The sequence below is a fragment of the Sebastes fasciatus genome, chromosome 2, assembly GCF_043250625.1.
Source record: "Sebastes fasciatus isolate fSebFas1 chromosome 2, fSebFas1.pri, whole genome shotgun sequence".
Lineage (NCBI taxonomy): Eukaryota > Metazoa > Chordata > Actinopteri > Perciformes > Sebastidae > Sebastes > Sebastes fasciatus.
Window position 1 is genome coordinate 4,130,336 of NC_133796.1, and position 25,000 is coordinate 4,155,335.

The window sequence follows — 25,000 nt, forward strand, 5'->3', positions numbered from 1 at the left end:
TGATGTAGTGTTCTCACTCTGGTTGCTGTTCTTTCTTTCAGGTGTGCAGCAGCAGAGGACACTGATATGGATGCTGGAGCTGATTCAACCACACACTGCATTCAGTCTGAGGGTAGGAGCTCCAACATCCACGTCCAGTATACAGTTAAATAGTGCCGCCTGTGTTACTGACATGTGCGTGTGCGTGTTTCAGAAGGAGCCTCTCAGTTTGGGTTTCTGGAGCTTTCTCAGAGTCAGGATCTGCGCGGTGAAGCGGTGAACAGTCAGGAGGAAGAAGACGACGTCGTACCTCAGCCAGACAGCGAGAGACGCTCCAAATTAGGTATCAAGACTTCTATTTATAGATGCTGTGATTTATACATTTACACTGGGGTTGGGCGACATGTTGACGTTTTCCAACCGGCCAAAATAAATCCTTAATTCACAGAGTTAGATGTGAAAACATGCCGGCTCCTCATGCTGTTTCCCCCCCGCTGTGCACTTTATTTTAGCGCTGTGCCAGCTGCCCGCTGAGCAGCGGCTCTCACTCGTTCCTCAGAGGCAGACCATTAAATCAGCTAAATAAAATGACAAAATCACCCAAACAATTGCCCCCAAAAACAACCGGCGATGTACTGTATGTTCTAACTAACTGTTTAACTATTTAATCAGCTCAAGATGCATAGATGAAGTATGAAGAGGGTTAAAACGTTGATTGTTGAGGCATCACATTTCTACCTGCTCCAGTGGACTGTGTGTGTGGGTTAGAGCAGTAATAAGTGAATATAAGCCGGGTGTAATAGTTCATTATTTAGTACCTGATCAGAGCATTCATGCTGACATCAAACAGTTTAAAGAGTCAATCTAACTTCTCCCTTCTGTCCATCACCAGCAGAGCAGAACATGAGCTGCAGGACTTCACAGAGTCAGGACAACAAAGCAGTGAGGTACGATGGCTCCATGTGGTCTTTAAATCCTGCATCCATTAGCGGTGCACAGACAGGTCTGGGATGAGCAGCGTCTCTTTTTTCTTTCCCTCTCCAGATCTGAGGTGAGCTCCAGCAGCTCTCTGGAGTCTTCGGGTCAGACGGGGAGGCAGCTGGGCATCCAGGCTCTGCTGCACTCAGAGGGCCTCCAGGCCTCTGATGAGCAGGACTGTGAGATCCTGTCCTCACAGGAGGACATGTTCGATGCTGACAAGACAGGTACATGTCTACATATGTGGCGCAATTTGTACGATGCTTGGGTGCTGATTTGATAGAGCTGTTGTGTTAAAGAAATTAGGGAATTAGTAAAACAAATTAGCATTAACGCGTTATTATTGTGTTAACTTTGACAGCCCTAATATATTTAGCTTTGTGCTCCTGTCAGGCGCTGCAGTGGACAGCACCGTGTCTGAGCCGGAGCAGCAGGGTCACCCCACCTCGACACCGGCACAAAGCCTGCGACTGCTGCATCTGTCTGGACAGGGAACGCTGGTGCAGGAAAGTCTGTCCCAGTAAGTCACCAGAACACTCTCATATTCAGTTCTTCTATCCAACTCACAATGTAGAAAATGACCTGATGTTCTCTCTGCCTCTTTCTGTCTAGGAGCTCTGTTGACTACGTTGCCCCGACCCCAGACTTCACCCACACTCCTCTAATAGTTCCCAGCTCACCGACCGGACCAGAGAATGAACACGGTGAATGCTTAACCTTCTCTGATGACTGAATTTAAATGGAGAGTCAGCTGGTGAACGGAGCTAACATGAGTTCTCTCCGTCAGGTGCTGATGAACCGATGGATACTTCGCTGCCTCCAGAAGAGCGAGCGGGAGAAAAGGAGGAGGAGCCGATGGAAACGGAGGCGGCCTCTAAGCCACGCCCATCTGCCTCCACTCCCGTCTCCCAGAATTCCCCTGGTTTTGTGTTGGAGCGAACGCTCTCTTTACCCTCCCAGCCAGAGTTCTCTCATGTATGTACTTCATTTTTTCATTTTAATCCTTTGTTTCAGGGCTGCAGTGCACTGCACGCCACAATCAGTTCATTGTAGGTGCAGCAGGTGAATTGCTGATGAAATAACCTTTAGTTTCAGCCTTAGATGATAATAATCCATGTTTCTTTCTGTTTTCTCAGGATGTGTTTGTCCCGACGCAGAGCCAGGACGCCCCGCAGCAGTCAGATAAGAAGACAGCGGTATCGTTGCCTCGTGAGACGCCGTCTCAACGCCCGGAGTCAGCTCCTTTCACTTTGCCTTTGCAGCTCTCTGTGAACACGCAGAGCTGCAGCTCAGCTCAGCACGTCGAGGAGGACAGCCAGGCCACGCAGATCGAGGACCTGGAAGAGCCGACCGGCGTCGACACCAGCGACTCTGTGGTGTCGCACCAGAAGAGCGAGAGCAACGGCGTCCCCTCGGAGTCACAAACCGCCTCCAGTTCTAAAGCTTCCACCTCTACTGAACCAACAAAACATCGCAGCGAATGTGAAAAGAAGGAGCCGTCTGGTCTGTCGCAAAAGTCTGAAGTGCACAAAAAGACTTCTTTGAATGTACAACATGTGAATGTAAAGAGTGGCGGCAAAGAGGTGAGCTCTGCTGACGGGGTATCCTGCTCGCAACCAAAGTTTGAGCCCTCTGATGTGACTGTTAACAGCTGTGTGCAGGACACTTCCCCCGCAGACACGACGCCCTGCAGTGTGCCCTCGCAGTCGATGATCTCTCAGACGTCTGCTGTGGATGTGATGAAGAAGTCTGTGGACGTGAGGAAGGAAGGAGGAAGTGCGAAGAGTCCGTCCGTTAAATCATCATCACAGCAGCGTGGAACGGTTGGTAACAGTCAGACGGTCAGAGACGTGACGGATCAGCGTCAGCAGGGTGACGTAGACGAAGAGAAGGAGGAGGTGATGGAGGAGGAAGGGGAGAGCACAGCGGGAGGCGGGGCCTCAGGATTGGCTCTGGTCCTCTCTCAGAGCCAGCTGGTGTCTCCGGAGCCCATGGAGGAGGAGGAGAAGGAGGAGGACAGTGAGGACCGAGGAGACGACAGTGTCATCGTTGTGTCAGACAGCGAGAGAGACTCCCAGGTTCCTCAGAAAGACGTGACGCCGCAGTCAAAGGTCAAAAGCTCCCAGCCAATCAGAGGCAAAGTGTCCGCCTCCACTAACGGCCACGGGTCCCAGACTCAGGCGAAGAAGGTGCACGCGGCTCCTGATAGGCTCTCCCAGACCGAGAGGGCGGGGCCTGAACCAGAGGGGCTCAAAGACAAGAGTCTGAGCGACAGCTCGGGAGGTAAGCTGGGCTCAGATAGACTGTATGTCAGCAACGTGTGATATCCATTACTCAGTTACCGCTGCCTGGATCAGTTAGTTTGTGTTATTGTGTGACTTTGGTTAGTTTGGATTCACCAAAGTCACACAATAACACAAACACACTAATCGATCGAGACAGTGGTAGACCAGCAACTCCTGTGTTCTGTGTTCTCATTTTTGTCAATGGAGTCTGGTTGATTTAAGTTTTGCTCCATCTCTCTCTCACACATCAAATCTACTTGTGTGTAAAAATGAACAGTTCCATAGTTTTACTACATTATGGGTCAAGACATTTGGTCAACACGTCTCGCTTTTGTTGTCATCTGATTGATCTCCCACTCGTAGCTCCGCTGGGTGGCTGGAAGTCCCCGTCGTACTGGAGAGCAGCATTTATGCTTGTTTGTTTACAATTTCTCTTTGAACTTCACAATAGTTGTATAGACCAAAACGAGCATAGATAACCAAAGGAGAGTTCTCCATTTACGGTCCATCAACCTCCTCAAAGCTGCAAAACTGAGCCTTCAAACCTCCGCTCCGTAGGACCGATAACGCTGCTGGACACGCCACGCTCACAAAGCACTTGAATAATAGCTTGATGTCGTTCGTTTTCTTCTGGAAAAGGTTACCGTGATGGGGCGTGACGAATCAGGGAAGCACACGTCATGACTGATATAAGATCCAATCAAGACGCGAACATGGGCGTCTGCGCCATCGTTTTCAAAGGTCTCCGTTTCTGTCCGTTCAAACTAAAATGCAACCCCGGAGTTTTAAAACTAAAATGCCGTCAGCAGCGTTTTCAAATCTTTCCGTTTTAGGGGCTCAAAAATGGCGGAGTAGTGTGCACGCTAGGCATAAACGTAGCAAAAGTTATGCGTTTTAAAAGGAAGATATATCAGTGTGGATGTAGCCTAACATTAGAGGGGAGAGGTGGTGGCTGAGTGTCAGAGTTAGAGATGTATCATCTGGGTTTGAGTGATCTAGCTGATGTGATCTAATGTGATGCTTTTCTACTACAGAGATTTCCTTCCACTTCACACTTCCTAAAGAAGGGGAGCTGATTGGTCCTGTTGTCGGAGCCACGCCCCCTCTGATCAGCCAGCTGAAGCAGACGCTGAGACACAGCACTCCCATCGGTGGGTTCCGGCGCCGGACAAACTTGTCTGCTAAATGTCAGGTAGCATAACGTGATCTGATGCCGAGCTTCTTCATGTTGTTTCTGCAGAGATCACTTCCTTTTCTGAGAAGTCGGGCGTGGCGGGTGATGTGTCTGCAGACGGGGCGATGGCAGCCAGTGACATCGTAGCGGGGGAAAGCGGGGACGACACGACGGAAAAGGGAGACGGGAAGCTGAGTTTGAGGATGAAGCTGGTGACGCCTGTTGAAGAGGGCAGCTCGGAGCGCTTCAGCCTGCAGAGTGAGAGCTGCTCAACACTTCATGTTCTCAACCCGGCAGCCTTCTGGTGGTGAAGCTGGACGCACTCATCACTAATACATCTCTGATTTCTATCCCCCAGAGCCAGCGCTATCAGAAGAGGATGGATCTGTTGTCAAGGTTACCACTGTTGCCAAGGCCGTAACCAGGTAACCTGGCATTCTCTCCTCATCCACATTACCTGACTTCTTTCATAAGTGTGTTACTGCGTCCATTCAGTGTCTGGGGATGAAAGGCAGCTGAAGGTCGTTCTTCAGCCTCGACAGCGTCGCTTCCAGGGCTTCACCTAATGATCGATTAATATAATGATTATGTCTTTATGGATTAATCTAATGATAATTTTTTTATTGATTAATGTAACGATCATTTTTTTTTAGTGATTAATCTAATGATTTTTTTATTGATTAATCTACAGATTTTTTTGTATTGATTAATCTAATGATTCTTTTTTTTATTGATTAATGTAACGATAATTTGTTTATTGATTCATCTATCAATTTTTTTATTGATTAATCTACAGATTTTTTTTATTGATTAATCTAACGATCATATTTTTATTGATTAATCTAATGATTTTTTTATTGATTAATCTAATGATTTTTTTTGTTGATTAAAGTAACGATAATTTTTGAATTGATTAATCTAGCGATTTCTTTTTATTGATTAATCTACAGATTTTTTTTATTGATTAACCTAACGATATTTTTTTATTGATTAATCTAATGTTTTTTTATTGATTAATCTAATGATTTGTTATTGATTAATCTAATGATTTTTTTTTTTTTTAGATTAATCTAACGACTAATTTATCAACTATTCTAAAAATATATTTTTTTTAATTCCCAATTAATATAACAATTAATTTACCCAAAATAAATATAAAAAACTTGTCTGATTAATATTTCAATATTTTATTCAATTATCATTGAAAACAAACAAATGTAACAAGATAATAGACCCTATTTGTCAGATGTCTAATCAGAAAAATACTGGACCTCAAATTCAAAAGGCTTCCTGTGACACATAGATTAATTTAATAACTGTATGTCGTAGCAACCCTTTCCCTGAACTGGAGAATCAGTACTTGACTTAAAACTTAAAATGGTGATGACGGATTTATTTCATCACTGGAGTAATATATGCAGTTAAGATAATCACTGGCAAATGTATTTTTGCATCAGTTACAGACTGTGACTTTAGTTTAAGGCATTTTCTCACTCAAACACGGCCGTTTAAGTAAACAGAAAATATAAATCAGCTGAATAACAACGTTAGATGGTGTAACGTTATGTTAACATAACAGCAGCGGTGCAGAAATGACTCTTAACATGATCTTTGGTGGAGGACGTCTGTGGACCCCGTTAGCTGCAGTTTAATGCACCGTCATGTTTCTGTGACCTCTTTGACCTCTGGCTCATGAGTTCACTACATCAGAGAGTTATTTAGAGGGTTTCGTGCTGGTTTGTAGAAATAGGAGTGTAACAGTGATGATTCATGTCCCAGCAGCCCGTCAGTGTTCAGTCGAGTCAGACAGGTGCACAGACAGCAGGACTCAAAGGAGGACAGCCAGACTGGAGGCAACACCACACCTGTCAGGTACGCACCCCGTCACTCACTGTTTTAATGTCATACATTTTATTAATTAATTGCAAATCAATCGCACGTTTTTGATCTGTTCAAAATGGACCATAAAGGGAGATTTGTCAAGTATTTAATCCTCTTATCAACATGGGAGTGGGCAAATAATATGCTGCTTTATGCAAATGTATGTATATATTTATTATTGGAAATCAATTAACAACACAAAACAATGACAGATATTGTCCAGAAACCCTCACAGGTACTGCATTTAGCATAAAACACATGCTCAAATCTTCACTCTAGCTTTAAAACTGAGCTACAACCTAAAAATCACGTTGCGTTAATGCGTTGAAGTAATAAGTGGCGTTAAAACAAATTTGTGTTCACACATTATTATCGCGTTAACTTTGACAGCACATTTTTTTTTTTTTTTTTAAATCTATTTATTTATTTATCTATCTATTTATATATTTATCTGTGTATTTATTTATTTATTTATCTATTTATTTATCTATTTATTTATTTATTTATTTATCCATCTATCCATCTATCTAAAAGTGTTATTGAGATTAAAATCTCTATTTCAAGAGTGACTTGGTCCAAGAGGGCAGCATAACCACTGTTACAACAATAAACACAAACAATACAAGCAGACAAATAGTTCATATACAATACAAAAAAAAAGTTGTAATGCATAAAACGGGTGTATATTAAAACAATTTCAGTGAAAGATTTCAGAGGGATCACATTGACCAAGAGTGCTATTTACTCCATCCTTTAAAATAGACTTAAACCCCCCCCACAGTAATCAGCTCTGACTATTTCAGGTCCTTCTGTACATTATTCCACGAAGAAGAGGCAGCGTATTTAAAAGCTTGTTTTGTCTGGTTCTGGCCAGTTCCTAATGCTTTCCTTTGCAGTTTCTCATTTGAATGCTGCAAGTCCTTTTTAGCACCCAATGTGTGTGTATATATACCGCTGGACTGAATGCAATATATATCAGACATGAAGGATACCAGGGGGAAAAGCCATTTACAGTGTTGTCCCACTTTTTGTTCGCGTTGCGAGTCTAGATTTTTAACGGCATTGCGTGTAGGAGTTGGAACAACTCTGAGTTTGGTGACCACCCGATCTAAAAGATGCTGTAAGGACGTTCATTCTATTTACAACCGTCTGACCTGCAGGAGCTTCACATGTCCGTTAGACCAGGGGAAGTAAGAACAGCTTTCCCTCCGTTGTATTTCATGTGTTTCATTAGACAGAAACAGGCCTACTTTAGCCACCACTCTGTGTGTGTGAGAGAGAGAGACCTACTTCTGGAGTCCGGAGGTGGGATGGATGGTTATTTTTGGCGTGTCCTCTCGGGACACGAGGAGCAGTAAGGTGTAGTTTTGTCCTCCGGCTTTGACAAAGTGAGGTTGTTTTATAAAATGTCTTCTGCGGTTGAATTTAATCCACTTGTTTCCTGCAGTAGCCTGTTTGACTAAAAGTCCATTTATTTAGATAGTTCTGTTATGTAGTTGTCACCATCATCAAATAAAAACAGTAAGCTTTGTCCTGATGATGGTGCCAGAGGAGCGGCCATACTGTTATCTAATTAAAGGCTTTTGATTTCTGATGCTTGTTGCATTCGGAGTATTCGCTCCAGATGTCTCACAGTGTCTCATTTCTAACATCTTTCCAGAGCGGAGCTGTTCGCTTCGCCACAGAGGAGCTCACCGGCGTCCTCACTGGGATGCAACAGCCTCCCCAACAGCCAATCGGAGCCGTCACAGCAGGAAGTGTTGTTGTCAGCGCCGCAGGAGACCTCGAAGGATCCTCCCGGCCCTGCAGGGCAGTCTGAGGATCGGCGAGGACCACCTCAAGCTCCAGAACCGCCGACCCCGAACAGGACCGACGTCAGACAGAGAGCTCCCCAGCAGACCGCCAATCCGTCCAATAAGGTCAGTCTCTTACTGTAAACATCACAAACTAAACTTGTGTTCAGTGCTTAATACATGGCCTTTTGTTTTTGACTAATGAGAGTTAAAGAAGCACTAGCATGGCTTGTGGAGGTGCAGTCTGAAGACGTGTCCTGCTGGTGTTGATGACTCTGTCCTGTGTGTCTCAGCTCCGCCAGCGGACCGTCTCCCAGCAGACCAGCTTCGATGCTCCGGGGCTGCGCTCCCCAGCTGGCAGGGTAGGGACCTTCAGGTCTTTATGGATGAAGAAGGACAATTCTGCTCACGTCTGTGAACACTGTCCCGTTGACACTCTTTTTGCCTTGTTTTGTTGTCTCGCAGGGGGAACCAGAGTCTCCGTCCTTCAGAAGAACCACCGCCCCCGCCCACCGCAGACACGTGCGCACCATCCAGGAAGTGCGGACCACCGTCACACGAATCATCACAGACGTGTATTACGAGGACGGCAAAGAGGTGGAACGCAAAGTCACAGAGGTAACGGACAGACGTCTCACTCCTCTGGTCTTTGACTGTCTTCAGCTGGAGAGTGAACACTTAATAATAAAGGGATAGTTCAGTTTCATAGTGAGTTTCAGCTCATTGTTTATCTGTCCGGCCCACAACTTAACTGTTCTGGTTCACTCTCAGTGCTCTCATAGCGGCGCTTTCAGAGAAAGCTCTAAAAAGCTGCTGCTCACTACGTGCTCAGCAGCAGACAGAAACACTAAGGGCCGTGTCCACCAAAGTGTTTTTTCAGCTGAGACGCTTTGGTCCTGTCTGGTTGCTATGATACAGAACATCTGCGGAAGTAAACATGTCGGCACAAGGTGGAGTATTTCCTCCGGATGAAGGGAAGGCTGAAGCACGTAGGGAGAGAGGACGGACCCGCCGGTCTATGTGGGTTCATGAGATTTTGTCAGCGAGGAAACATCTCGGCGAGTACCATCGTTCGGTTCAAATACAGATTCACATCAACTTTATTTTCCCACACGGGGAAGTTGATTTAGTCCAGAGCTCCAGACATGAGGACAACATAAAGTCCACAATAGAAAGATATTAAAGTGTACTCAGTTCTGCTGCTTTCAGTATTCTACAAAAATACAACAAGTTGCTTGTTGACTTAAAAAAAAATGAAAGGAAATTATTCTCAACATTCTTTTATTGATCAACTTGAACCGATCACAAAGGCACCAATAAAATAAAAACAAATAAAAGAATGATAGATACATTTTAATGTGCAGTTTTCTACTGATTCTCTCTTTCAACTGAGTCAAACAGAGTATCACAGTCTTTGGCGATGTTGACATTGTGATGAAGATAAAATAAACAATATATTGTTTAACTTTAAACGCACCACCTCCTCCTCATCCTCCTCAATGACCTTTTGCATACTTTGTAAATATTTGATGTCATTCATAGTTAAATGAATAAATGATATAATATACAACTTTAGCAGCAATTTGGAAATGTATTTAATATCTTTTTGACCTTGAGTGTGACTGCTTATTTTGATGTCACCAGGAGAGCGAGGAGCCAGTGGTGGACTGCCAGGTGTTGGACGGCGACATCTCTCCGTGCCGTACAGGCAGCAGCTCCGTGACCTCCGGTGACCTCGCTGACATCAGCTCTCTGTCGTCCAAGGCCTCCAGCATGCAGCACAGCTCCGGAGGAACCAGCAGCAGCGGCTTCACCAGACCAGACTTCATCATGCCGCCCGGCCGAGGGACCGTGTCCTTCAGGTACTTCCTCCGCCTCCTCTTCCTCCTCCTCTTCCTCCTCGCCGCCCATCAGATGCTCACTACTTCTCCTCAGTCTCTGCTCCGTCTGTCTGTACTCGCTGCATGATGATTCCTGTATCACTTCTTCACCTTCTTTGACTTTCTAACACCCTAATTTCTCAGTGACTCACTGATCCCCGCCTGCTTCAGGTACACGTTGCTCACAGACATGAATCTGGGGTCACTAGACGCCCCCCCGCTCAGCGGGGTGCGTTTGATTTAGAGAGTGGCCCCAGATCAGTGCCTGTGCAACCTGACCGGATCCATTCGTCCCCTCTGTGTGTCTGCAGTCCCAGGAGGGGAGGCGGGCACCAACAGAGGGGTCACAGGGGTCACAGGGCGGGGTCAGTGGTCACAATGAACAGAAGCTACAGCACCCTGGGGTCCCGGGCCTTCGTCCCGCTGACCCCCAGAGGAAGGGCTAGGAGGGGACGACCCCCGTCCCGCTCCTCAATGTCCAGGTGAGTCCTCACCGAGGCTCGCCCTACAACAGGAACACGATCTCTGATAACACTTTACCTTTCCTCTTTTCACTAATCCTAAACAGCTGATCGTCTCACTCAGAGCTGCAACTGATGATTCAGTTGTGATTAATCTGTTAATCATGTCCTCGTTTCTGTCTTGTAAATGTCATAAACTAGTGAAAACGATCCCGTCCCCATGGTGACGACTTCAGATTAGTTTTCTCCGACCAAAAGTCCAAAGATATTTAATTTATAATGACACGTCAAAATCCTCTCGACTTGAACAAATGATCAGATTTCAAAATTGTTGATTCATTTTTTGTCAATACACGAACTGACTGATCTTTTACAAACTAATGTCTGCATTAAAGTCAAACTAGGGCTGTTGATCGATTAAAATAGTTAATCGCAAATTAGTCACACATTTTTTATGTTCAAAATGCACCTTAAAGGGAGATTTGTCAAGTATTTAATCCTCTTATCATCATGGGAGTGGGCAAATATGCTGCTTTATGCAAATGTATGTATATATTTATTATTGTAAATCAATTATCAACACAAAACAATGACAGATATTGTCCAGAAACCCTCACAGGTACTGCATTTAGCATAAAACAATATGCTCCAATCATAACATGGCAAACTGCAGCCCAACAGGCAACAACAGCTGTCAGTGTGTCAGTGTGCTGACTTGACTATGACTTGCCCCAAACTGCATGTGATGATCATAAAGTGGGCATGTCTGTAAAGGGGAGACTCGTGGGTACCCATAGAACCCATTTACATTCACTGATCTGGAGGTCAGAGGTCAAGGGACCCCTTTGAAAATGGACATGACAGTTTTTCCTCGCCAAAGTTTTTAGCGTTATTTAACCTCCTTCATGATAAGCTAGTCTGACTGATGGTTGGTACCGATGGATTCTTTAGGTTAACGCATTATTATTGCGTTTACTTTGACAGCCCTAAATTGAAAAACTCCTATCATTGCCAACATGCTCTCCTGTACGCATTAACACAGCCAAACATGATCAAAAATATAAAAAGCCCAAAATGTCCCTAGTGATGCATAAAGGTTAAGTAATTATGGAGCAAAGGCCGACAATCAGGACCCATTCCAGTTATTATACCTTACCTGGGATGTAACCAGTCATGTCTTCATCTTTAAATAAACTGGATATGGATAGATGTTTACATCGCGGTCTGAACAGCCTCTCTGCTCTGCTCTCTAAGGGGAGGCGGTCCCGGCTCACTGCGGAGGCTCGGTCCTCACGGCCAGCCGCATTCCTCCTCAGAGGAGGAGCCCTACACCCGCATGCTCCCCCCACGCCTCCCCGTCAGCCCCACAGACGCCGAGCTGCCCAGCCGCTCCGACTCCCTCCGGTCGTCGCCAGAGGAGGCCAACTCGGCCGGGAGCAGCTTCGTCGGCCTGCGCGTGGTGGCCAAGTGGTCGTCCAACGGCTACTTCTACTCGGGCCGTATCATCAAAGACGCCGGCGAGGGGAGGTTCCGCCTGCGGTTCGACGACGGCTACGAGTGTGAGGTGTCGGGGAAGGACATCCTGCTGTGTGATCCCATCCCCCTGGAGACGGAGGTCACCGCTCTGCTGGAGGACGAGTACTTCAGCATAGGTGAGGAGGAGTTTTATAATGATGTATTTTAAATCATTGGATTAAACTAAATGTTCTGATGATGTTCTTTCTCACTGTGTGTCTACAGGTGTCGTGAGGGGCCATAAAACCGAGGGTCAGGATCTGTTCTACAGCGTGGAGAGGGACGGACAGATGCAGTGGTACAACAGGAACGCCGTCATCCTGTCTCTGGAGCAAGGCAACAAGCTGAGGGAGCAGCACAGCCTCGGACCGTACGAACCCTCCGTTCCGCTGGCCAAGGCCTCCGACATCAGCCTCGGTAAGAACACAGAGATCTTCTTTGGAGGCTTTGAATATCTGGTGTGTTGTTATCACAGATTCTCCCATAAACCCGTCTTTCCAGAGCTCTTTGTCTTTAATAACTAGTGTTGTTTAATATTGTCCTTTAGATAACCTGGTGGAGGGGAAGAGGAGGCGCAGAGGAGCCCCCGAGGGCCAGAACACTCCCAACCGCTCCTCGTCCTCCGGCAGCCCCCGGACCCCCGGCCCCTCCGGCAAGAGGAAGCTGATGACCTCCGAAGACGCCAGGTCGCCGGCCAAGAGAGGCCGCAGGGGCTCGGGCGCCAGAGCCGGTACGATGACCCGCTCACCGAAACCATGACCGCGTCTGAACAGAGAGGGGCGGGGGTTTGTTTTTAATTTCTGGATTTCGGGGTTTCAGTTTTTCCTCCCCGTGTTTTTTAATTTAAGGAATTCAGTTTTTTCTTATCTTTAATTGATGTTTTACGTTTTTAAGTTAAGTTTTTAAGCTTCTACTTAATTCTATCCACCAACAAAGCCTTAACTAAGTTTTAGATTTTAAACATAATGTAGTATTCTCATCTGTGGTTTTAATTAACCTGCAGTGTCAGTATGAACTTTACAGGTGTAACGGCACCTTTTAAATGTTTTTTAGAAAAACTATATCACCATAAATGATTTTTAAGCTTTTAACATCGTCCTCCTCCGTGAGGCTTTGAGCGTCAGACAGTTTTAAAATCTTGTTTTCTGTTTTAATTCTCTTACTACCGACTTGATGAAGTGATCCGGTCTCAGATGTTTCTTCCTGTGTGAGTCAGTAATGTGTGATGTTTTGTACTGAGCATAGTTGAGACATGTAGGACAGTCGCTGTCCGTCCTCTGCTGCTGTCTGCCGGCTGCTGCTGAGGCTGACTTGGTAATTAATAACAGTATTAACCACGGTGTTGGTTCACGGTGGAGGGAACATCAAGTGTGTGTTTCTGTAAAGTCATGGGTGTGTTTCCTTTGAGGGTCATTTAAAGGTGCAGTGTGCAGGATTTGGTGATATCTAGTGGTGAGGCTGCAGATTACAACCGACTGAGTCCCCCTCCGCTCACTCCTCTCTTTCCCTTTCCATGGTTATGAATATTCTATATTTAATATCTGCTAATAGATCCCCTGAAATGTTACACACTGTTCCTTTAATGCAGACGGTGTATACTGTATATATTTATATTTATATTAAACGGTCGGTTCAGCCAAATTACAGAAATCTTCTCATTTACCTCCAGTTTGATGTAGACATTCTTTTAATTATTTTTATTGAGATAGAAAACCAAATATCCTCCAAACAGTTTATAGTCTCTTACATTTTTTTTAAACATGGAAAATAACAATAAATTAATAATAAATGAAAAAATAAAATATAAGGACTGATTTCAAGATATTATACATCCGTATGACAGAACGTCTCTCCACGTATCCTTCCACACATTTTCAGTCCATCCATCCATCCATCTTCAACCGCTTATCCGGGATCGGGTCGCGGGGGCAACAGCTCCAGCAGCGGACCCTAAACTTCCCTTTCCCGGGCCACATTAACCAGCTCTGGCTGGGGGATCCCGAGGCGTTCCCAGGCCAGAGTAGAGATATAATCTCTCCACCTAGTCCTGGGTCTTCCCCGTGGTCTCCTCCCAGCTGGTCGTGCCTGGAACACCTCCCAAGGGAGGCGCCCAGGAGGCATCCGTGCTAGATGCCCGAACCACCTCAACTGGCTCCTTTCGACGCAAAGGAGCAAGGACTCTACTCCGAGTCCCTCACGGATGACTGAGCTTCTTACCCTATCTCTAAGGGAGACGCCAGCCACCCTCCTGAGGAAACCCATTTCGGCCGCTTGTACCCGCGACCTCGTTCTTTCGGTCATGACCCAACCCTCATGACCATAGGTGAGAGTAGGAACGAAGATTGAACGGTAGATCGAGAGCTTTGCCTTCCGGCTCAGCTCTCTTTTCGTCACAACGGTGCGGTAAAGCGAATGCAATACCGCCCCCGCTGCTCCGATTCTCCGACCAATCTCACGTTCCATCGTCCCCTCACTCGCGAACAAGACCCCGAGATACTTAAACTCCTTCACTTGGGGTAAGGACTCATTCCCTACCCGGAGTAGGCAAACCACCGGTTTCCTGCTGAGAACCATGGCCTCAGATTTAGAGGTGCTGATTCTCATCCCGACTGCGTCACACTCGGCTGCGAACCGACATTTTCAGTCATTTAAATTAAATCAAGGAAAAAACAGATTGAAAAATGTTCTCTATTCTCACCCCCTTTTTTATTTACTCATGTACCTTTTATCTACTCTGTACCACAACCCGTACATTTATACTTCTGTAGGAGTACAGATTATAATTTTTTTTCCAATATAGCAACTTAAGTAAAAGATAATTTCAAAACCTGTAGCGATGAATATTCAATCCAGTTTGTCCAGTCTGGATGGAAAAATCAACTTCTCCATCATACAGTAGTAGTAGTAGTAGTCATTTATTTTGGTTCTTATTAACAGTTTTCTTGTAAGGAACGCACATAATAAAGAATAGGTAACAAGATATTAAATAAAATAAAAAAAGGTTTTGACTGAAAAGGTGTAGGCTGAAGCTTCATCTTATTAAACCTCCCCTCTTTACTCAGCATATTCTAATAGGCAACTCACTCACTACTTAGTTTAGGCTATACAAAAAACAAAACAAAACAATAAGAGAGTTCCAAATGTTTCATACACAACAATCATACTTTTCATAACCTTTATTTAACTAGGAAGTCACATTGAGATTAAAACCTCTTTTACAAGTGAGACGTAGAGTATAGTCAAGACGGGGTCAGATAGCAGCATCCAACACATACTGTGACAAGACAACATTGAATCACGACAGCAACAATAAGGTACAACAAAATACACATGACATCAGACAGTGAGTGCATTAACAGAGCAGCATGTTGGTCATGTGTTTAACTGCAGCTTTCAGCGACCACTTCCTTTATTCTATGTTTAAAATCATTTCAAGAGATGATGGTCTCAAGTTTAAGCTCGGCCTGCAGATCGTTCCAGGACCAGGACCAGGACCAGGACCGTAGTGGATCAGGCTCTTCTGTACTGATAGAAGGAACTTTAATCTGAAGCCATTTATGTGATTTTAGATTAGAACTGTTTTGGAGAATAACAAACTTCTGGCTCAAGTAAGATGGAAGTTTGCCAGAGATGTATACCTGTTTACCTCCTTATGTTTAAATATGTTTAGAGTTGTTTAAAGTCAACTACACATCTTTAATTTCTTGTCACAACCATCCACAAGTTAACTGCTGTGACAGCTATACATCTATTCTTTATATTGTCCTTACCCTTGTTTTTCAGTTTGGTGTTTATATTTATAATTAGTAATAAGTAATATTATCCTAAACATAATGTCCTGATGTTCAGCAACAAAGCAACATCTTGTTCTTGTTACTCTGGATCATCCAAAGAACACAGTCAGCTGCTTTAATAATAATAATAAATCTTTATTTGTATAGCACCTTTCTAAACGTAGTTAAAGTGCAAAAATACAGAAATAAAAACAACAAAAGAAGAAAACAAAGACCAAATTAATAGGAATTATTTCAGAAATTTTAGATCTCAAAACATCAGCAGATAAATCATAAACACTCTGCAGGGTCAGATATCTCTGGAGGTAAAAGAGAAAATGTGTTTTTGTAATTTGGATGAACAGACGTTTTAAAGTCCAAACTCTGATTTAATCTGACTGTTTCGCTGGTTGTCTTTTCTACTTTAACACGTGTGTGTGTTTCTGTCTGCAGCTCAGCGGGTCGGTTTGTGTAACACCTCCGGCAGCGGCACCGATCTCCCCGGTCAGTCCGGTGACGTGGCGGAGACTCACGGTCCGCTGCCCCAGAACACCACCCTCTTCATGGGCTTCGCCTTCATGCTCACCGCCTCGTCGGAGATCGACCGGCTGACCAACAGGCACGCCAGCGATGACGAGGACGGTGAGGCAGACGATGACAATCTGAGGATTATCATGCACGCCAGCAGCAGCGTGCTGAGTCTGCTGAAGCTTCCTCTAATCAATAACTATTGATTCGTTTTGTTCAACAGATTACGTGCAGACGGGTCCGTATAACAAAGCGTACACAGAGTCCCAGCTGCAGGCAGGTGGAGGCTTCGTCCTGCCGGACTTCAATGAAGAACAAGTGAGTGCTCTGAAAACACCAACACTACACAACTACACTACATCCTGTGAATAAAGAAAGTTAGTTAGGATTAATGGCTAAAAAAATCTGTTCTAAGTATTGCCTCCAGTATTTTTATAAACCTCAATTATTCCGGGTCATTTCGACCTTTGCTATTAAAGCTGACGGAGGCGAGATTGGAGCAAATATGATTAAAAAAAAGTTATATACAGGTAACCTGAAAAAAATGATGCTCCTCTGTGTCCTCCGGTGCTCCTTACGGCATCTGCAAGATTTCACAGACCGGAGGAAAACAAGCAGTAAGAGCTGATCTGAGGTCTGCTGTCCAGCTGCTGTCTATGAGAGCCGGCTGTCAATCACTCTGAACCCCGATCAAATGGTGAAACTAGGCAGCGCTGATCAAATATGAATCAATATTATGTTACGTTAATGTCCATTTCCCTCCTCAAATGTTGTCAGAATCATCTTGTAGCACGGGTTAGCTGTAAAATGAGAAAGTTTGTGACGCCGCCGCCATTGTGAAATCTGGTGAAGGAACGCCAAGTTCTGGTCACATGAGTGTTGCTGATATGTTTTTATGTTTTTATTGTCAATATTTTAGTCAAATATTACTCCAGTTATATCATAGTTATTAGTCCAATTTTATTGTTTTCACACTCGTACAGCTCTCACTGCATATTGTCTAAGTTGTGGTCTTGCGTCGTCATATTTTAACGTACTTAAAAGGGAAAATACTAAATGTAGTTGATTTAAGCAGTAAATTCCTCAGTGCTGCTTTATTGACCAACAAGAATGGTGATAAATATCATGTAAAAGCAGAGCTCAAGCTATATTTTCTTTTGTTTGGTTCCCTCTTCAGTGTAAGGCAGCTTACCAGAGCCTGCTCATTGCCGACCAGCACTGTCGTACAAGGAAGTACTTGCTGTGTTTGGCCAGCGGCGTGCCGTGTGTGTCGCACCTCTGGGTACGAGACTGCTGCAAAGATAACAAGCTGCTCAACTACAGGAACTACCTGCTGCCTGCCGGCGTGGGGCCAGATGAGGCCATGGTAGAATGGTAAGACCAACCTCTTTTACCATTTTGCTCTTCGTTCTTTGGGTTTCACTGGATGATTTGGTAGAGAGTATCTCGGGTCGTGTTCGCATTCAAGTCACAGAGCTTAGTATTTGTTTTGAAAGATCAATCTGTAGATTGTCAAAACAAGATGTTTTCTGAATTGGCAGATTGTTGAGCTCAGGGCCACCATACTTATGACCACCTGGGTCACATACTATGACTTTTTTTTTTTAACTTTTTTCGACATACTTTGACTTTTTAAAGACTTTTTACTTTTTTCAACATACTATGACTTTTTTTTTAACTTTTTTCAACCTATGACTTTTTTTTTCAACTTTATGACTTTTTGACATACTATACTCTGACTTTTTAAAAACTTTTCGTCATACTATGACTTTTTAAAAACTTTTTTCATGACTTTTTCCGACATACGACTTTTTTTTTTTACTTTTTTCGACCTGACTTTTTTTTTTTTTTAACATACTGACTTTTAAACTTATGATTTTTTCCGACATACTATGACTTTTTAGCGACTTTTTTTTTTTTTTTACGACATACTATACGACTTTTTTCAACATATTATACTATGACTTTTTTCGACATACTATACTATGACGTTTAAGACTTTTTTTTTTTTTTACTTTTTTCGACCTACTATGACTTTTTCAACCTATGACTTTTTTTCCACATACGACTTTCTTTTTTTTAATGACTTTTTTCCGACATACTATGACTTTAGTGACTTTTTTTTTTTTACTTTTTTCGACATACTGTACTATAACCCTTTAATGACTTTTTTCAACATACTCTATTGTGATTTTTTAATGACATACTATACCATGACTTTTTTTCAATGTTATTTTTGACATACTATACTATGACTTTTAATGGTTATTTAATGTGACGTAGAGGTGCTCACCCTCAGTTGAAGGAGAGTGGACTTGCTGTTTTAATATATTTTCTCTCATATATTTTCTCTCATTAGGCATCCACGCTGCAGCCCATTCAAGGCTCTACGGGTCCTTCTGGTGTTTGAGAAGCCAGTGGAGTTCTGGGCACAGCTGATCACCATGGGTGGAGGGTCCTCTGTTCGACAGTTCCAGGCGGACAAAGACGGTTCAGGTACATGATGTCCAGATTGATAATATTATGCTGTAACTTTGTTGTTACTGAAAGTTTGTTCTTCCCTCCATCTGTAGACATTCCTGCTGGCAAGTATGATGTTGTGGTGACAGACCGTGCCTGTCCGCCATTGGTAGAGAAAAATGTGACATCACAGGAACTCCCGTTGGTGTCTCCCGAGTGGCTCATCCAGAGTGTCATCCGTGGGGAGCGCCTGGGTTTCCATAGCAAGCCTCAGTATCGCCACGACTACTCCTCTTCCTCATAATCCGACTCCACACGTGCAAAATGCCTTCGACCATGTTAAATGTTCAGCATTAGTTCTGTTGCATGCCTCTGCTGTATATAACTTTATCCTGTCTGTTTTTAATGGGATAATAAATTGTGACCCTTGTTTCATTTTAAGCGATCGAAGTTTATTTTCTCCACAGAAAATGGTACACGCAACAAGGTCTTATATATTTACAGTTTATACAAGTGACAGTGAGCTATACATGGATCCGGGGAAATACCGGAAGTCGCCATTACTGCGGTGGCATCTCCCTACATTACGCACACGTTTAAATGCAGGCTGTTAACGTTACTTTTGAAAGCGATGTCCAGGAGTTCACAAACGGAACACGTACAAAGTGTCCGCTAACCGTGTTCACTGACTCTCAGCCGAAGGCGTCGTGGTTGCTCGATGTGACGACAGCTGTGTCCTCGTAAAAGCCTTCAATTTGACTTTAATCCATTTTAAATACACTTATCGCCGACCATTTATGTAAGTTACTAAGAGCAAGCACGGATGCTTTCGGCCGAAAGTCACCAGTTAACACGGTTAGCAGAGAGTAGAGTCAGTACAACTTGCCACCGCAGTAACGACGGCGCCGCTAGATTGCGGAACACACAAAGCGGTCGCCGGACTTATCTATAGCCAAAGAGTCAGATCACCCAAACCAAACAAGTTTCAGAGGCACATATCTGAAAAAAAACTGTCTGCATGGCTAGATAACTCTACAGGTGAGTGAGGAAAACATGATTGTATAATTTGGGTGACCTAACCCTTTAAAGATCATTCTAACAGGCATTCCAGACGAACAGTTATTTGTTTAGGACAAAGGACTGATGGGAGTTTCTTCTGTTCAGTGTGAGTGCAGCTTAGATGGACATCTTAATCCTTTGTGTTCTTCTTAAACACTGAAAAGAAGGAACATTGAGTTTTTCAATTGTTTCGAGAGTGGAGTGTATTGAATTTTGTGCGAAGTTCACTAAATGAATTTTTAAGCTGAGAAAATAATGTGTGTCCTACCTGCCCAGAGTGCCTCCAGCCTGGGTGTAGTATTTGTTGTAGTCCAGTCGCAGTAACAGCTGAGCCAGATCAGAGTTTATCTGATGGTTCCTCACGCTCGAAAGGATTTTAAACAGCAAAGAGGACTGCCGTCTGAAGCCCTGAAATTTTAAAGTGTATGTGTTACAAAATATGTCTTACCATGTTCCAACATTAAACAAATGAGGAGATAAGCGACGCTACCTTGACCAGGATGTCCAGCTGAGCAGTTCCCCTCTCGTCCAGTGACACCACATTCTGACTGACCAGCGAGCAGAAGGTTTGACACAGCTCCAGGATCTCGTTCAGACAGTGGAATACCTGAGGACAGAAGCATTTATTAAGACTTCATTAAAACTGTCTCAGTTTGAGACATGGACGAATTTCAACAGCTAGTTCCATCATAATTTAGCTCAGTGAATCAGAGATGAACTGATTTGATTTGGGTGGTAAAAGGTCAAAGTCAGTCTTCACATCCCAGTCTCATGATTTTTTCTTGTGACATTCTTTTATGACATTTTTTAGGACAAACTAAACTGACTTTTTCATAAAATTTTTCGACAGACTTTACTATGACTTTTTTATGACATACTATACTATAAAAAAATTTCCGTCATAATATAGTACGTCATTTTTTTTATTACAAACTGACTTTTTTCGACATACTATACTATGATTTTTTGTTGTTTTTACTTTTTTCGACATACTAAACTATAATTTTTTTTTTTTAAACTTTAGTGACTTGTTTTTTTTATTACTTTTTTTCAACATACTATACTAGGACTTTTTTTTTTTTTTTTACTTTTTTCGACCTAGGACTTTTTTCAACATGATTTTTTTTTTTTCACTTTTTTTCATCATACTATACTATGACTTTTTTTTTTAACTTTTTTTCAACATGCTATAATTCTTTGATTTTTTTCGACATACTATACTTATTTATTTTTTTCAACATAATGATTTTTCCTTTTTTTCGTCATACTATACTATGACTTTACTTTTTTCGACCTATGACTTTTTTTTTTTTTTTCCAACATATGATTTTTTTTTTATTTTTTACTTTTTTCAACATACTATGACTTTTTTTTCTTCGTCATACTATACTATGACTTTTTTTATGACTTTCTTATGACATAATAGACTGACATTTGACATGACATTTTTTATGACATACTATACTATAAAAAATTTTCCGTCATAATATACTACGTCATTTTTTATTACAAACTATGACTTTTTTCTACTATTTTTTTATGACAATACACTGAAATTATTTCTATGACTTTTTTATAACACAATATACTATGATATTTTTCACAACATACTATACTGTGACATTTGTATAACTTTTTACGAGATGCTATATTATGACATTTTTTATGACATACTACACAAAAGCATTATTCAATGACTATACTATGGCACTTTTAGAATATAAAATACTATGACATTTTTTTATGACATACTACGAAACCCTTTTTATGAAATACTATGGCTTTTTTTATGACATACTATACCATGACTTTTTTTCATGACAAACTTTACATTTTATTTATATTCATAATATATTTTTCTCTTTTTATCACCATGTTGCCATGGCCGGGTTTTCTATCCGTACTATTGAAAACACTTCGGACAAGTAGCCTGTGCAAGTGTGACACTGTTAATGCAGAAGTTTTTTTATGCAAAGTTTTCTCCATGAATTAAAGGTAACACTGGGTTCACTTTGGGGTTGAAGTATTACTTTAAGTTCAAACATAATTTGGCTCAGTGATTCCTACCGGCTTAAGGAGGATGAAGGACTGGGCGAGCAGGTTACTGAGGAAGTGGTCGTGGGCCAGTCGGATGCTCTCAAAGTCTCTGGTGGAGTTGATCTGCTGAAGCAGCTGAGAGAACTGAGACTCCAGCACATCCACCTAGAGACAAGCAGAGTTTGTTAAACAATATTCTGCATGTTACAAAGATCAACAGGGATTTATCTTCAAACTGGGGCGAGGATGCTCTTGAAGACCGTGTGAACTCAGTTTAAAACATGTGCAAGATGAACACAATCTTTAACACACGATCGTTTTTTATAAATACTGGTTTGCATGTGGGAAATGTGCATACGTACGCACACATCATTTATACATCTGGCCTCTTTCACTGTAGTGTTACCTGCAAGTAGTACTGCAGGTTGTCGATCAGGAACGCCATGTGGTTGCGTAGTCTCCACTTAACGGCGACAGTCTGGCTGGACTTGAGGTGCTTCCTCTGCATCTGTAGAGCCCAGCAGTGCTGCAGCTGCGACTGCACCCGCCGCACACTCAGCAGGTACCTGAACACAACGTTGTACCTGACCACAGAGAGGAGGAACAAACAGGAGGAGAGGATGATCACCAGCTGTACTGACAATTGAATAAATGCTACAACAGGGAGCCAAAAAGAGTACACACTTCTCCAAGATAGCAGGGGTGAAGAGGATGTGCAGCGGCCACTGAACCTTGTAGGTGAGACCGAGAGCTGCCCAACCGGTGGGAGGGACCTCACGAGGGGAGGTGTCTTGTGGAGGAGTGGCTCCGTCTCTGGGGCCTGTCGCCTCTGAAAAAACAAACCATAACCGCATTAAATTGACCTCTAGGATAATCACAGCCTCATGAAACTTTACAGCCACAAACTAGAGACCTAGAGCATTCAGAGGATGGATGGCTTTCCTAGCTAGATTGACAATGAGGGGGTTCTGGGCAGTTTACACAACAGAAGTGCTCGCCATCCAATCGCAGAAAAATGCAATTCTTGCAGAAATCTCCAAATGTCAAAGTTCATCATAAAACCACTGGATGGCACTAAACACCAAATAAAGGAGAGCCTCATCTTAAAGTAAAAAGGTTTCTATTTTCATTTCTGTTAACACAACATCATCCAGGTGCTTTTCTCCTTCAGTCTGATGTGTTACATCATCAACATGTACAGTAAGCTTTGGTCAGCAGCTCACCTTTGCTGTCTTTGCCCTGGTAGTCTACAGTGAGGTGCAGCAGAGGCAGGAGGTTGTCGTCGTCCAGGAGCACCTTATGAGCTGCCTGCTGAAAGGCCACATTTACATCTGTGGGACAGAAAAACACATGAAAATGCATCCAGTTCTTCTTATGACAACTGTAACCAGGAGTATTTAACAAGTCTTTAATGTAAACGCATCTTGTGAAATGAAAACTGCTTTAACTACGGAACAATAAAGACGGGTGAAAACTACTTCACAGATCTTAAGTCAGGTTAGAAAATTCAAATGTACCGTGCTCAGTGACGGCCGTTGGAGGCGTCTTCAGCATGTGCTGCGCGAGGTCAATAAAAACCTGGTAGAGCTCGCCACGACCCAGCAAGTAGAAGTCTTTAATAATCTGGAAGAAAATACAAACGTCAACACTGTTCACTGTGCACTGATTTATGATCTAGAACAAAGTGTGATTAATACAAACCTTGAGCTGTTCGAGCAGATCTGACTCCTCCACCATCAACGTCCAGAGATGCTGCAAGTCAGGGAGATTGTGACAATTTATTTTAGTCACACTGAGCATGGTAGCTGTCCTGGAATGTTATTTAGTTGAAAGTACAGCTGCAACGATTAATCGATTAGTTGTCATTAAATTAATCGGCAACTATTTTAATGATCGTTTAATAGGCTTAAGTATTTTTTTAAGAAAAGAAAAGTCAATTTTCTGATTCCCACTTCTTAAATGTGAATATTTTCTTTTCATCTCTATGACAGTAAACTGAATATCTTTGAGTTGTGGACAAAAAGACATTTGAGGACGTCATTTTAGGCCTTTGGGAAACACTGATCGACATTTTTTTACCATTTTACCAAGACCAAACAACTAATCGTTTAAGCGAGAAAATAATCGACATTGAAAATTATCATTAGTTGCAGCCCTACTTGAAAGATTAAAAGAATGCAGTAGTATATGAGCTCACCTCTGCCACCGTGCTCCTGATGCGATCAATCAAATTTTCAAAATCCGTCAGGCTGAAAAGAGGCTGCTGTTTGAGTCTGTGGAGCTCTGAAGCAAACAAGTCCTCCTGGTGCTTCAATATGGAGCCTAAAATAAACAAAATGGAAGAAATAAAGAGTTGTATTCTCGTAGTGATATACAGATAAAAGTTAGAGTATGCTAGTACAAGATTTCTCTTAGATAGACTACCAGCTCTAGATGGACTGTGGTTGTGGTTTTCAAACATCTGGACAGACTCTCCAACGAAGAGGATCTTCTCAGCCACTCTGATGGGAATGTAAGAAGGCAGCATCTCTGTTCGGAGGGAGAACTGCTGCAGAGACGGAGCCAGCATGTTCTCCTCCTCGATCAGCCTCTGCACCACGACACAGAAACACATCATCAAACCTCTGTTTAAATATACTGTACGTACTGATCTCTTGGCCTGTGTGTCTAACTGTAGTTCTCACCAGGTCCTGTAGTTCTCTCAGCTGTTTCCCACTCAAGCCTCCCAGCCCCAGGTCCTCCTCCTCCTCCTCCTGGTTGGCAGCAGCTCCTCCTGCACTGGGCCCCTGCTTCACGAAAAACTCCTCGCTTTGGTCCAGCAGCAAGCCGTGCAGCATCCAAGCTGCTAGCTGCTTATACATCACACCATGGCATACAGCAAGAATCCTGCACAATGAATAAAACAAAAACACACAAAAAAGGTATCTTAGTGTGACGTGGTAAATCATAATAAGATGATAATACAGAGGATTTTATGACTTGCATTGTAGTGTAAGACAATGCACATTGCAGCTCAAACATACCCATAAAATGGTGCAGTGGTTTTTACAAAAAGCAGGAATCAATCATACGATGCTGCGACCACGATGTCGCAGGGGTATAATAATTATTTTAAATCCTTCAGCCAAGCAACTATTGAAACAGGGTTACTTGCTGTCTCTATTTCACATAAGCATCATAAGAGAACATATTGGAAT

The 25,000-nt window shown here is 43.0% G+C and overlaps 2 protein-coding genes across 15 annotated transcripts in view; one reads left to right on the top strand and one right to left on the bottom strand.

The window, feature by feature from the left end:
- Positions 1-19,148, top strand: part of tp53bp1 (tumor protein p53 binding protein, 1) — a 71,551-nt gene extending 52,403 nt beyond the window's left edge. For 6 of the 14 annotated variants that reach the window (XM_074658941.1, XM_074658931.1, XM_074658949.1 and 3 more), the window contains 25 exons: positions 42-112; positions 194-322; positions 872-926; positions 1,024-1,184; positions 1,351-1,477; positions 1,570-1,661; positions 1,745-1,932; positions 2,094-3,240; positions 4,277-4,393; positions 4,483-4,674; positions 4,775-4,841; positions 6,196-6,288; positions 7,958-8,216; positions 8,384-8,452; positions 8,556-8,708; positions 9,735-9,952; positions 10,282-10,452; positions 11,686-12,083; positions 12,172-12,363; positions 12,494-12,676; positions 16,173-16,361; positions 16,471-16,565; positions 17,425-17,621; positions 18,607-18,743; positions 18,821-19,148. In XM_074658941.1, the coding sequence (XP_074515042.1) occupies positions 42-112; positions 194-322; positions 872-926; positions 1,024-1,184; positions 1,351-1,477; positions 1,570-1,661; positions 1,745-1,932; positions 2,094-3,240; positions 4,277-4,393; positions 4,483-4,674; positions 4,775-4,841; positions 6,196-6,288; positions 7,958-8,216; positions 8,384-8,452; positions 8,556-8,708; positions 9,735-9,952; positions 10,282-10,452; positions 11,686-12,083; positions 12,172-12,363; positions 12,494-12,676; positions 16,173-16,361; positions 16,471-16,565; positions 17,425-17,621; positions 18,607-18,743; positions 18,821-19,011 (4,891 nt within the window). In that variant the 3' untranslated portion in view covers positions 19,012-19,148. Of the gene's footprint in view, positions 1-41; positions 113-193; positions 323-871; positions 927-1,023; positions 1,185-1,350; positions 1,478-1,569; positions 1,662-1,744; positions 1,933-2,093; positions 3,241-4,276; positions 4,394-4,482; positions 4,675-4,774; positions 4,842-6,195; positions 6,289-7,957; positions 8,217-8,383; positions 8,453-8,555; positions 8,709-9,734; positions 9,953-10,281; positions 10,453-11,685; positions 12,084-12,171; positions 12,364-12,493; positions 12,677-13,191; positions 13,261-16,172; positions 16,362-16,470; positions 16,566-17,424; positions 17,622-18,606; positions 18,744-18,820 lie in introns of those variants that run through there. The other 8 variants (XM_074659000.1, XM_074658978.1, XM_074658989.1 and 5 more) reach the window with 8 other exon arrangements.
- The window catches only part of tubgcp4 (tubulin gamma complex component 4), a 10,096-nt gene continuing 4,230 nt past the window's right edge, over positions 19,135-25,000 (bottom strand). The window contains exons 7-18 of the mRNA XM_074659060.1: positions 24,488-24,689; positions 24,228-24,393; positions 24,001-24,125; positions 23,505-23,555; positions 23,321-23,426; positions 23,027-23,134; positions 22,488-22,632; positions 22,210-22,387; positions 21,834-21,968; positions 20,257-20,373; positions 20,035-20,174; positions 19,135-19,922 (exon numbers count right to left, since the gene is read on the bottom strand). Coding sequence (XP_074515161.1) covers positions 19,916-19,922; positions 20,035-20,174; positions 20,257-20,373; positions 21,834-21,968; positions 22,210-22,387; positions 22,488-22,632; positions 23,027-23,134; positions 23,321-23,426; positions 23,505-23,555; positions 24,001-24,125; positions 24,228-24,393; positions 24,488-24,689 — 1,480 coding nt within the window. The 3' untranslated portion in view covers positions 19,135-19,915. The remainder of the gene's footprint in view (positions 19,923-20,034; positions 20,175-20,256; positions 20,374-21,833; positions 21,969-22,209; positions 22,388-22,487; positions 22,633-23,026; positions 23,135-23,320; positions 23,427-23,504; positions 23,556-24,000; positions 24,126-24,227; positions 24,394-24,487; positions 24,690-25,000) is intronic.